We start from the raw sequence: 13804 nt of genomic DNA, 5'->3' as shown, positions 1-13804 counted from the left end.
ACAGGACCTTCCTCCTGGTGTCTGATAACACTTGTACTCCTCAGTCCTCCAGCAGCACAGCCTCTCACTCTCAGCTCCTTGCGCCTCTTGCTCCCAGCTCCTCACATGCACTTCCTCTCCTCTGGCTCCCCTCTCCCTGACTGGAGTGAGCTCCTTTTGAAACCCAGGTGCCCTGATTAGCTGCCTTGATTGGCTGCAGGTGATCTAATCCGCCTGTCTGCCTTAATTGGTTCTAGCAGGTTCCTGATTACTCTAGTGCAGCCCCTGCTCTGGTCACTCAGGGAACAGAAAACTACTCCTCCAGTGACCAGTATATTTGCCCTCTCCCAGACTCCTGGACCCCACTGGCCTGGGTCTGTCACAGATGTTATATAGTGTAGGTCCAAGAACCGATCCCGATGGAGAACCTCGCTAGAAACACACCTGCTCGAAGATGCTTCATCATTTACAATTATGTTCTGAGAGCTGTCAGACACTTTTTAATCCATATAATGTGTGTGTAAGAGTCCGGTGTGGGGGCTCGGCCCTCTCAGGAGCGGCTGGGAGCCAGGCCGCCTCACTACATGAGGCTAGGAAGCAGTTCGGTCCCCAGAGTCCAAGCCCTAGGTCAGGGCGGGCAGCAAATAGTAGGTCAAGGGCTCAGGCCAGGGCTGAGCAAAACAAACAGTCAGGGAAGCCCAAGCCCTCAGTCAGGGCGGGGCAACAAACAGTAGTTCAAGGGGCTCAGACCCTCAGGCAGGGGCTGAGCAAAATAAGCAGTAATTTAAGCCCGAGCCCTCAGTCAGGGCGGGCAACAGACAGCAGTTCTGGGCTCAGACCCTCAGGCAGGGGCTGAGCAAACAGCACTGGTAAGTTCAGGCTTCTATGTCTGAGCGCTGGTGTGAGGGGGAGATGCCACCCGTGAGTGGGGTGGCAGGGGGGACACAGGCCCACCCACTCCACTGTGTCCCAGCCCAGGGCCCTATCAGCGGCAGTTAGTCTGCTGCTGTGCCGGTGGGGTCCTGACCGCAACACACCGACATCGGCTCAAAGTCTGCTGTAGCCAGACTGGGGTCAGCTACCCCGGGCTACTTTCCATCTCCCCCTCATGGGTACCTGCTCGTCTCTGGTGTCCGGCGCTGGGTCCCACACCATGGGCTCCTCGACGTGCTGAGGGCTGGCTAGCTCGGGCTGCTCCTCAGGACTCGGGTCAGGGGGACGCTCGAGCAGCTCCTCGGGGTACCAGGCTCGGGGCAGGCTCGGCCAGTCCTCCTCAGGGTACCGGGCTCGGGGCAGGCTCGGCCAGTCCTCCTCGGGGTACCGGGCTTGGGGCAGGCTCAGCCAGTCCTCCTCGGGGTACCGGGCTCGGGGAAGGCTCAGTCCAGCAGGAGCTCGGTCAGGAGCGTCTGTCCTCTCCGGCCGCCGGACAGCAACTGAGCGCTGGGGCCGGGCCTTTATACTTCCTGTCCCGCCCCTTGACTTCCGGGGGGGCGGGGACAGGCGGTGGTGGCTCCGCCCACTATGGCGGCTGCTCTGGCTCGTCCCTCTCAGGAGCGGCTGGGAGCCAGGCCGCCTCACTACAGTGTGCCATCTTAATTTTATATCATTCTAACATTTTTTTAAACTAAATGCCCTGTGGTGCCAGGTCAAATGCCTTACAGAAGTCGAGGTATGCTTACACTTGAAAAGATGAGTGTTTTATGAGTAAATGTTGGAAAATATCGATTTCACTGGACACACACACACACACAACCTGATGAAAAAATATTTCCATCCATAGTAATAAAAATGTACAGACAGGCAAAGTTAGAAAAATGCACTGTGAGAACTTATTAGGGTTTGATTTATGGCTATTTACTTTGTATGTTTCAACAGGGGATGTTGATAGTGACCATCCCTGTTTTAACAGGTTATTATTATTAATTTTTGAATCTCAGCATCTACTGTTATGAAATAATTATCGACTGACTCCACCCCCCCCCCCGCCCCCCATAATCTCCTGATAACATTAAAATGTTGATTAATAAAAATTGGGAGAAAATGCTTAAAAATAAACATGAACATTATCCACGAAAATTATAAAGAAAAAATAAATATTGAATTCTGCCAAGCCAAATTATATGACATCAGCACTGTTACTTTTATCAGCCAAACTTGTAATCTCTCTCGGTCTCTCCTGGTGAAGCTGTTCCACTTTGTATAAATCTTTGACTAGACTTTGGAGCGTTGTGGAGGTGACACTCTGCCAGCCTGGGTGGCTCACGAGCAGCGGATCCCAGCTAGTTCGCCGGGACAAGCAGTGTAGAGACCAACCTTTGGGTGAGAAACAGCCTGTTAGACAGGAGAGGAACCTGTTAATCAGTTCAGGCTCTGGGTGGGGTTTTACATTCAAGACATGACTAAGCGCTGGGGCTGAGGAGAGGGTTGAACTGAGGGGAAGCTCGTGAACGGGGGACGCTGTTTGCACCAAGGCAGTGAATCAATGTCCAGAGGTCAAGGGGCTGGGCACCCGAGTGTAACACATGGGGAGTCTGGGCACATCAAAGCTGAGCTTTACATAAGAACATAAGAAAGGCCGTACCGGGTCAGACCAAAGGTCCATCCAGCCCAGTATCTGTTACCAACAGTGGCCAGTGCCAGGTGCCCCAGAGGGAGTGAACCTAACAGGCAATGATCAAGTGATCTCTCTCCTGCCATCCATCTCCATCCTCTGACAAACAGAGGCTAGGGACACCATTCTTACCCATCCTGGCTAATAGCCATTCATGGACTTAACCACCATGAATTTATCCATCTCTTTTAAATGCTGTTACAGTCCTAGCCTTCACAACCTCCTCAGGCAAGGAGTTCCACAGATTGACTGTGCGCTGCGTGAAGAACTTCCTTTTATTTGTTTTAAACCTGCTGCCCATTAATTTCATTTGGTGACCCCTAGTTCGTGTATTATGGGAATAAGTAAATAACTTTTCCTTATCCACTTTCTCCACATCACTCGTGATTTTATATACCTCTATCATATCCCCCCTTAGCTTTGCAAGGCTGAGTCTAGCCCAGCGTGTGGCTTTTCCCGAGCGGTGCAGTGAGTCAGTGGTTGAGCTGAGAGTAGATTTGAAGAATGCTGACCGTCTTTCCCCTCCCCCACGCTATAACCACTAGACCATAGTCCCCTCTCTGCAGAACCCAGGAGTCCTGACTCCCAGCTACCCCCTTCCTCCTGCATTAACCCCCCAGACCCCACTCCCCTCCCAGAGCTGGGATAGAACTCAGGAGTCCTGGCTCCCACCCCCTCTGCTCTGACCACTAGACCCCTCTCCCCTTGCTATAAAACCCAGGAATCCTGATTCCCAGCTACCCCCTACTCTAACTACTTCATCCCACTTCCCTCCCAGGGCTGAAAACAGGACCCAGGAGTCCTGACTCCCATTCCCTACCCACAAGGCCGCTCCCTTCCCAATGCCACAGGAGGAACCCAGGAGTCCTGGCTGCCTACTCAAAGTCAGGAATATCCCCCAGACTCCCACTCAGGCTTCCTATCGACTAGGTCACACAGCCTCTGTACCACACCCACGTCATCCATTCAGCAAGTCAACACCTGGAGTTATATTTAAACGTAGGTGTAGCTATAAATACACCTGTGCATTCTTTGGTTAGCTCAGCTGGCACCCGCTGGGGCTTATCGTGCCAACTTCCGGAACTGCCCCCACTAAAACAAATCGTTCTTAGAGCCGACAACAACGTCTGTGCTCCGGGAAGCTTTGTCTAAGGAACCAACAGGTGACTCGTGTGCTCAGCTGACACCAATGGTCGCTGCATCGTTCTCAGTGAGAGCTGGCTGGAAAATGGAGAGGGGTTCTGCAGAAAATTTTTGGTTTGCCTCAGAATTTTCAGTGGAAAATTAAGTTTTCATCAAAAACGTGAAATGAGCCCAAAAAATGCCTGCCAGTCCCCCCAAATCCTTCAGCCTAAATCTACCAAACACTGAAAAAACGTCAGATTCCAGCCAAAAATCTTCAGTAGTCAATTTTCCTGGGGGAGAGGGGAGCGAGGGGGAAACTGAGGAAAGAAGGCACTTTCCATGAGAATGTTTGTGCTTCTGATTATTATTTATTAGTTGTATTGGGGTAGCACCCACGAAGGATCCCACTGCGCTAGGCACTGTCCATGATTATTGCTATTTATTAGGAATATTATGGTAGCACCCCGGTCCTCCAGTCACAGCCCAGGATGCCGCTGTGCTAGGCACTGTCCATTATTATTGCTAATTTTTAGGTGTATTACAGTAGCCTCCAGGAGCCCCAGCCACGGACCAGGACACCCTTGCGCTAGGTGCTGCACAAACACATGGAACTTTAGCGCCCTTGTGGCCAAGATGGAGTCTCCTCTGCAGGCAGCTCTGGCCAAGAGAAGGCTCACACAGGAATGCAGCAGGAGAAATCCCTTCCACCCCAGGGGCCCCCTTTCCAAACCCCCCAGAGGGAACATACACCCACACCGGAAAAGTACAATGGGTTTAGGAAAGGGAGATATTTAGAGGGATGAGAGGAGAAAAACAACAAGGGGAGATATGGGGGGGGGGGCTGCATCCAAGCCAAGGCCCCACGGGCCCAGTGGGAGCACAGTCTGGAGGGGCAGACACTGAGTTCAGGGGTCCTGAGCAAAGTTCCAGCCCAGTGCTGAGCCTTGGGGGCTCCTGGTCGGCTTCGGCGCCAGTGAACTCTCCCCAGCAAACCCCTCCAGTGCCCTCTCCTGCCGCTCTCTGCAAAGCCACCCAGAGCGACCCCCTCCCCACTGAACTAGCTACAGCCTCCCCCCTTGTTCCCAGTGCAGAGTCACAAGCCCCAGTACTCACAGCCCCACGCAGCTCTGGGCAGCCTGATACTGGGTCCAGCTCCGGCCTGTCCTTCTGGGGCGATTCCCCCTGGCACCGAGCTCCTCCTGGATCCTGTCCTGGGGGGTCCCTGATCGGCCGCCCCGTCCTTCCCAGGCTCCAGGCTCGTTCTCAGCTGCTTCCTTTGCAAGGGCCTGTGGGCTGCAGCCCTTCTCCCGGGAGCTCCAGAGCCACCCCCTGAATTTCCCTCCTTATTTCTCACTCTCCCCCTCCCCATGCTCTCTAAACCCCAAAGGGGTTACACACAGAATAAATACTTGGTCCCTGCCCCAGAGAGCTGTGACAACCTGAGTATAAGACAAGCAATGACAGACGGAGACCGACGGAGGAGCCCAAGGGAACGATATGACAATATCGGTCAGTGTTAGAGCTGGCGAAATGTTTCGGCCACGATGTTGTCGACAATGCAGAGTCAGTTTGACTGAAATGCTTAACGAACACACGTGGATTTCAACAAATTGCTTCAGTCACACACCAAACCTCCCCTAAAAATGTCAAAAAAGTCTAAACGTTTCCTTTAAGTCTTTTTGTGAGCCATCAGGAAACTGAGCAATCGATTGTCTGCACAACACTAGTCAGCATGAGAGACCGGGGTGGGGGGAGGGATCTGAGCACCCCCGCTCCCTAACCATTGTCAGGCTGTTTGTAGGCACGATGGCAGAGGAGAGTGTGAAGGGAGATAAGCAGGGAGCTTTGTGGGTGTGTACAAAGGCCAGTTTCTCTGGACACAGGAGACACAAACAACAGCAGCCAGTTTCCTTGTTCAGAAACCGGCCAGGCTGTCTTATGTAATGTATCTGTGTCTATAACATACAGTGGACAGACTCCAGTAATTTCCAGCATCCAGCCGGCTATGTCTGGCTGGATGCTGACATCTCAAGCACTTTCTCTTCTGGCATAATACACAAAGCTGATCATCTGCACCTCTGAACCGTTTCTGTTTTGCTGTTGATGACAAGCCAGTTTGAAGCTCTCCCTCCACAGGCAGTGATCTGTAACATTACAGACATTCAGCAGGTCTCATGTTCCGAGTGTTAACGGCTAACGCCCCACTGCCAGCTGAGGGCCACAATTTAAATGTGTGAGGGCTGCATGTTTAACTTGCCCGGTTAACGTATAATTAAATCAACACTGATTTTTAAACATTTCCTCAAATATACAGGCTTTTTACACCACCTCATAAGGTCTTCTCATAAGCAAACTAGGGAAATACAGCCTAATTGAACCTATTATTGTGGAGGTGATCCTGGTAATTACAGACCGGTAAGTCTAATGTCAGTATCGGGCAAATTAGTAGAAACAATACTTGAGAATAAAATTGTCAGACACATGTGAAAACATAAACTGTTGAGCAATAGTCAACATGGTTTCTGTAAAGGGAAATCATGTCTTACTAATCTATTCGAGTTCTTTGAAGGGGTCAACAAACACGTGAACAAGGGGGATCCAGTGGACATAGTGTACTTAGATTTCCAGAAAGCCTTTGACAAGGTCCCTCACCAAAAGCTCTTACGTAAATTAAGCTGTCATGGGATAAAAGGGAAGATCCTTTCATGAACTGAGAACTGGTTAAAAGACAGGGAACAAAGGGTAGGAATTAATGGTAAATTCTCAGAATGGAGAGGGGTAACTAGTGGTGTTCCCCAAGGGTCAGTCCTAGGACCAATCCTATTCAATTTATTCATAAATGATCTGGAGAAAGGGGTAAAAATGAGGTGGCAAAGTTTGCAGATGATACTAAACTGCTCAAGATAGTTAAGACCAAAGCAGATTGTGAAGAACTCAAAAAAGATCTCACAAAACTAAGTGATTGGGCAACAAAATGGCAAATGAAATTTAATGTGGATAAATGTAAAGTAATGCACATTGGAAAAAATAACCCCAACTATACATACAATACGATGGGGGCTAATTTAGCTACGAGGAGTCAGGAAAAAGAAGATCTTGAAGTCATCGTGAACAGTTCTCTGAAGATGTCCACGCAGTGTGCAGAGGTGGTCAAAAAAGCAAATAGGATGTTAGGAATCATTAAAAAGGGGATAGAGAATAAGACTGAGAATATCTTATTGCCCTTATATAAATCCATGGTACGCCCACATCTTGAATACTGTGTACAGATGTGGTCTCCTCACCTCAAAAAAGATATTCTAGCACTAGAAAAGGTTCAGAAACGGGCAACTAAAATGATTAGGGGTTTGGAGAGGGTCCCATATGAGAAAAGATTAAAGAGGCTAGGACTCTTCAGTTTAGAAAAGAGGAGACTAAGGGGGGATATGATAGAGGTATATAAAATCATGAGTGATGTGGAGAAAGTGGATAAGGAAAAGTTATTTACTTATCCCCATAATACAAGAACTAGGGGTCACCAAATGAAATTAATAGGCAGCAGGTTTAAAACAAATAAAAGGAAGTTCTTCTTCATGCAGCGCAGTCAACTTGTGGAACTTCTTGCCTGAGGAGGTTGTGAAGGCTAGGACTATAACAGCATTTAAAAGAGAACTGGATAATTTCATGGTGGTTAAATCCATTAATGACTATTAGCCAGGATGGGTAAGGAATGGTGTCCCTAGCCTCTGTTTGTCAGAGGGTGGAGATGGATGGCAGGAGAGAGATCACTTGATCATTGCCTGTTAGGTTCTCTCCCTCTGGGGCACCTGGCATTGGCCAGTGTCAGTAGACAGATACTGGGCTAGATGGACCTTTGGTCTGACCCGGTATGGCCGTTCTTATGATGCACAACTGGTTGGAAAATGGTACTCGGAGAGTAATTATCAGTGGTTCACAGTCAAGCTGGACGGGCCTATCAAGTGCGGTCCCGCAGGGATCTGTTCTGGACCTGGGTATATTCAATAGCTTCATAAATGCTTTGGATAGTGGCACAGAGAGCACACTTATAAAGTTTGCAGATGATACCAAGCTGGGACGGGTTGCAAGCACTTTGGAGGGGAGGATTAGAATTCAAAATAATCTGGAGAACCTGGAGAAATGGTCTGAAATAAACAGGATGAAATGCAACATGGACAAATGCAAAGTGCTCCACGTAGGAAGGAAGAATCAATTGTCAATCACAAACTAAATATGGGTCAACAATGTCAGACTGTTGCAAAAAAAGCAAATATCATTCTGAGATGTATTAGCAGAAGTGTTGTAAGCAAGAGACAAGAAGTGATTCTTGTGCTCTACTCAGCACTGATAAGGCCTCAGTTGGAGGACTGGGTCCAGTTCTTGGCACCACACTTCAGGAAAGATAAGAACAAATCAGAGAAAATCCAGAGAAGAGCAACAAAAATGATGGATGGTCTAGAAAACATGAGCTATGAGGGAAGATTGAAAGAACTGGGTTTGTTTAGTCTGGAGAAGAGATGAATGGTGGGGGACATGATACCAGGCTTGAAGAATGTAAAAGGTTGTTACAAAGATGAGGGTGATAAATTGTTCTTCATCACTGAGGAGAGGACAAGAAGCAAATAAAGTTTATTCCTACCCTTTGTTCCCTGACTTTTAACCAGGTCTCACTCCATGAAAGGATCTTTCCTCTTATCCCATGACAACTTGATTTACTATAAGAGCCTTTGGTGAGGGACCTTGTCAAAGGCTTTCTGGAAATTAAGTAATAATAATACAGTAGATGGAGATAAACCTGGAAGGGACCCTGAAAGGTCATTGAGTCCAACCCTGTGCCTTCACTAGCAGGACCAACTACTGATTTTCCCCCAGATCCCTAAAGTGGCCCCCTCAAGGACTGAGCACACAACCCTGGGGTTTAGCTGTCCAATGTTTAAACAACTGAGCTACCCCTCTGCCTGTTGTGGCCACTGCATCCCCCTTGTCCACAAGTTTGTTGACCCCTTCAAAGAATTCCTATTACTAAGATGTGATTTCCCTTTACAGAAACCATGCTGACTTTTACCCAACAGTTAAGTCTCTTTGCTGTAGAACAGACAGCTGCGAACAATGGAAGCTTCTGACCACAGCAGCAGGTCAGAGCTGAACCGTGTGGACTCTGGGGTGCAAACACAGGGGCTAGGAGATCAGTAGCCACCTTAACAGCCTCCCTGAAATTGGAAACCTGGGATTTGCTGAGCAAGGGTGGTGCCCAAACTGAAAAGAATGTTGTTGTTTGCGCCGAGTTCCAGCACCCATCTGCACACACCTCGTTCGCTGGGGCAGGTGCAGCCGGGCTGAAGGAAGGACGAGTCGCTGGAGCAGGGGGGCTGAACTGTCGCTGTGAGGTGAGGAGAGGGGTGGACGTACCGTGACATCCAGCGCTGAGCTTGGTAACCTGCAGCAGTAGCCGTGCACGGGGCCTTCTTGCCATGGGGAATATCAGCTGTCTGGTGGCGTAGGGACCAGGGTCTGCAGGGCTCCCTGAGGGGTAAGTGACAGCAACAGAATGAAGGTTGCATTGTGGGGCTGGGGTGTATTTTTAACTCATCATATCCCGAGCCAGAGGTTTACGTTTAGCCACTTTCCACGTTCTGGAAGGGCACCTCCAGGCCACCTTCACGCTGCACCTACAAACGTTGGGGGCAGGCCAGTTCCTTGGCTTTTTTTGAAAGATCATTTTCCAGCACCCCCATGGCCCACAGCCCGGCTCTCCCCCTCCTTGTCTCCCATCTCTCTGCCTGCCCCGCACACCTGGGCCGGGGGGTCACAGGCATTGTCAGGGCTGAGGAGCAGGGAAGAGGATGCAGGGACTGACGGGGAGTCAGCGAGGGCATTTTTGGAAGGGAGGGGACAGAGATGGGGGCACATGAAGACACAGGGCTTTGGATGGGCACAGCCGAACCCTCCTCCTGTACCTCCTACTGCGCAGCTCTGACCTGAAGCAGCAGAATCGGGGGGAAATGGGCAGGAAGGGGGAGTCTGGGGGCTCTGCCCCATGGCTGGGCACCGCATGGGGAAGGTGAGGACTTGGGGGTCCCTGCCCCTGACCGGGGAGGCAGCAGAGGGGACACCAGCATGGGGAGGACTTGAAGGGATGGGGGGTGTCTGTGGGGGGGAGGATACGGATACCTCCATTCCCTCCCCTCACACCCAGATACGTCACCCTTAGCCATCGGGTGGAGGTGCAGAGTCCCCTACCCCCAATCTGGGAAGAGACTCTACACATCCGTCTGCGGCAGACGTGACTCTGCGACGGAGCCAACAAACCCTGTCCCTGTCGAGGGTGAACCAGCAGCCTGAGGCTTAATGCCAACCCTGGGCCGGCTGTTAGGGTCAAGAAGGGGTGTTTCAAAGGGGGAGGCCCAGCAGCTGGAGGGCGGTGTGGGGAAATAGGGCAAACAGGCTACACTGGGGGTGGCAAGGATCATGGCTCGGGCCAGGAGCCAGACAAGAACTGTCGGCTCTCAGAGGTGCTGAGTAAAGGGGAGAGCATGCCAGCCCCACAGGAAGTATGGGACATGGATGTTAAATAATAATACCTGGCTTTTCCATCATGCTTTTCCATCTGTAGTCTCCAGCGCTTTTCATTATCCCCATTTTACAGATGGGGAAATTGAGTCCCAGTCTAGTGTTCTGTCCGCTACATAACATTCTCTTTTACTCTCTGCATGTTACAATTCCGGGTGACTTGTTCTGAGGGAGGAAAAAGACAAAGACTGACACTTAATTTTGGGTGGTTTTTTTCCACAGTAGGATGGAACAACTAAAAGTTCTCTTCAGTAGCATATTTACAAAACACAGAAATACACTGCCTGGTCTGTCGGAGCAGGAAACCAATGAGATCAAGGCTGCCATTGAAGCAGGAGACCTCTCAGGAGCAGCATATGTGGTGCAGAGGTCTGACGAGTTGCTTAAAAAAACTGAGCTCAACATCGCGATCACAGGGGAGTCAGGAGCCGGGAAATCATCCTTCCTCAATGCCCTCCGGGGCCTGGGAGATGAAGATGAAGGATCAGCTGAGACCGGGGTGGTAGAGACAACCATAGAACCAGAGCAGTACCAGCATTCCAAGTACCCCAATGTGATCTTCTGGGACCTGCCGGGGATCGGGACCCCAGATTTTCGGCCAGACACTTACCTGGAGCAGGTGACATTCAATCGCTATGACTTCTTCATCATCCTCGCCTCAGAGCGGTTCAGAGCCAACCACGCCAAACTGGCCCAGGAGATCCATAAGATGGGGAAGAAGTTTTACTTTGTGCGCTCCAAGGTGGACTTGGACATTTACAATGAGAAACACAAAAAGAGCTTCAATGAAGAGAGAACCCTGGAGAAAATCAGAAATGACTGCGTCAATCACCTGTGCAAAGAAGGGATGAGCTCCCCGCAGGTTTTCCTTGTGTCAAGCAGGGAATTTCAGAAATACGATTCTCCCAAACTGCAGAAAAAGTTGCTGAAGGAACTGGAAAGTCACAAGAAACACGTTTTCCTCCTGGCCCTGCCCAATCTTTCCGAACCAATCTTGGAAAAGAAGAAAAAGGGTTTGCAGAGGCAGATCTGGAAACAAGCCCTGAAGTCGTGCGCCATTGCAGCTGTTCCTCTCCCGGCTCTCTCGGTGAAGTGCGACATTGGCATCCTGGTGGATAACATGAGAGAGTATTGTGAGAGCTTTGGGCTGGATGATATTTCCCTCATTATACTCGCTAGCCAGGTTCGGAAGCCTGTCGCTGAGCTGAAGGACGTGATCAGGTCCCCATTGGCCAACAAGATCTCAAAAGAAACAGCCGAGAAGCTGCTGAGGGAGGCTACAGGGGAGGGTCTAATGGTAGTTAAACATTTTGTCAGCATGATACCGGTGGTTGGGACCGTATTTGCTGCAGAGAGGTCTTTCACAGTGACATACAGAATGCTGAACAGCTTTCTGGATGGTGTTGCTGAAGATGCCCAAAGAGTCCTGGTCAAGGCATTGGAGACAGAAGAGAAAACAAATAACTAACAGCAACAAGGGACCAACAAGCTGGACACAGGCCTCTGGCAGATGGAGCTTGGAGCCAACCAGAGGACAATGGCAGATTCTTCTGTACTCAAATCTAATGCAACAAACGAAAAAATGTTGAAAAAGATCCCCAGAGTTTGGCAAAACTGAGGTACAGTTCCCTGACCCCCTATTTTTTTAAGCCAGACCCCAGATGGGAAAGTTGAGGGACAGCAGCAGTGCAAATACCAGCTCAAAAAGTCCTGGTCTATGTTAATTAAAAGCATCGGACAAGATTTTTAAATACACTTGAACTTTCTCTGTGTAAATCAATGGAGATTCCTGAGTCCAATGAAGCAATTGACACCACCTGAGGATGTGGCCTATTGTATGCAGTGCAAAGTCTGACCATGAGAAGTCAGCAGAGCTGAAATAACCGTGCAAACATGTGATTAGCAAATAGTGAACCCGGAACCACCTGCTTCCAGATTTTGTTCTTTCCCTGAGTCCTTTTCCCTTTGCCATTCAATGCTGGGTTAGACCAATTCAACCCAAAGCACTTGAACACAATTAATTAAGAGGACACCATTAACAATAGATTTCTAAGAAGTAAGAAGACATGAGACCTGTAACCTGCTCAGCTGCCATGAACTCAGCTCTCAACTCAACGCTGCTCTAATGCAGGTCCCTGAGCCCCAGGCAAACAGACTCAGTTAGAAACCCCCAAGCACAGTAATACACCAAGTAATACACCTAGCTCCATTGATTCAATCCCATTGACCTGCTCTGGGGATCTGGTCTTCCAGGCACATCCATTTAATGGATTTTATAGCAGAGGTTAGATAAGATTCTTTTCTCTATCTGCCATCTTTACACTAGAGGCTGTTATTAGTCCTTTAACTAAGTCTTACCCTGAGCAGAGTTTGGAAATATTTCACTGCTAAACCCATTGTGACGTTACACCCCATAATGCTTTATAGACATATGCGAGTGTAAATATGACATAACTGGAATATGTTTTATGCTAGATATGCCATGTAGCATATCTTTGCAAAGGTTATGCTGTACGGAATATATTCATCCTATTTGTATGCATGTAGCATTTTTATTTCTGAAGTTATGAGCGTTGGCTCTATGCTTGTATTTAAAGTGTTTGCTGTAGGAAGCACATAAAACAGATTTGGTCAACACAGTGTGAAGGGGGTATTCAAATAATTGGCAGTACTTGGCCAACAATGGACTTTGGGAGATGCCAATCCACATCTGAGCTTCCCTGGGAGTGGACAGGGGGCTGCAGACAGGGGAGTTTGAGAGGGAGTTGACAGAGGGAGGCTTACAATGGTTAGGAAGACCCACAACACCTGTGCCAGCACCGCTTCTGTCTCCTCCACCTGCGCCTGTAGCCAGACAGAGCACCTGAGCATGGATGCTTCTACCCACATCCTGGTGTGGTTTTGCAGGGACTGTAACTTGCAATTTCCACTTACTGATATCCAGGCTGGGGGCGGGGCCGTGGGGGGGCATCCAATGTGAAAGATGCCTGCTGGTGAAATCTCTCAGGCAGCAGGTGGCAGAGCTACAGGAGGAGGGGGCTAGGTTGAGGAGCGTCTGAATCCACGAGCAATTCCTGGACAGTGTCCATGTGGAGACAGCTGAGGTAGCTGTCCCAGTACACAGGACTGCTGACACACCGCGGGTGGAGGAGGAGATGGCTCAGGGTGGACACTGGCAGCTGGTTACTTCTGGCAGCAGGCAGTGCTCCACCCCTGCTCCGAACCCTTCTGCCATGGTAATAGGTAACCGTTATGCTCTTCTTGATACAGGAGAGAAGGAATCACCCCCTACAGTAAAGGAGGAGAAGCCTTGTACCCCTAAGGCCGGGAGGTCTGCTGCCACCAGTGGTGGTCGGAGACTCTCTGCTGAGGGGGACGGAGGCACCCATCTGTCGCCCTGACATTTCATCTCGGGAGGTATGCTGCCTGCCGGGGGCCCGTATCTGAGACGTTACAGAGGCATTGTCGAGGATTATCCAGCCCTCTGACTACTACCCCATGCTACTCATCCATGTGGTCACA

The 13804-nt window shown here is 49.8% G+C and overlaps 1 protein-coding gene across 1 annotated transcript; it reads left to right on the top strand.

Annotated features, from left to right (window-relative positions):
• The first annotated feature begins 10508 nt into the window (after window positions 1–10508).
• Window positions 10509–11975, top strand: LOC120389963 (interferon-inducible GTPase 5-like). The gene has a single exon (XM_039512114.1). It carries the CDS (start codon window positions 10509–10511, stop codon window positions 11748–11750), a length of 1242 nt encoding a protein of 413 aa, XP_039368048.1. The 3' UTR covers window positions 11751–11975.
• Window positions 11976–13804: the final 1829 nt, after the last annotated feature.

The sequence above is a fragment of the Mauremys reevesii genome, linkage group 24 (genome assembly GCF_016161935.1).
Source record: "Mauremys reevesii isolate NIE-2019 linkage group 24, ASM1616193v1, whole genome shotgun sequence".
Classification (NCBI taxonomy): domain Eukaryota; kingdom Metazoa; phylum Chordata; order Testudines; family Geoemydidae; genus Mauremys; species Mauremys reevesii.
This window is presented reverse-complemented; position numbering and strand designations above follow the sequence as displayed.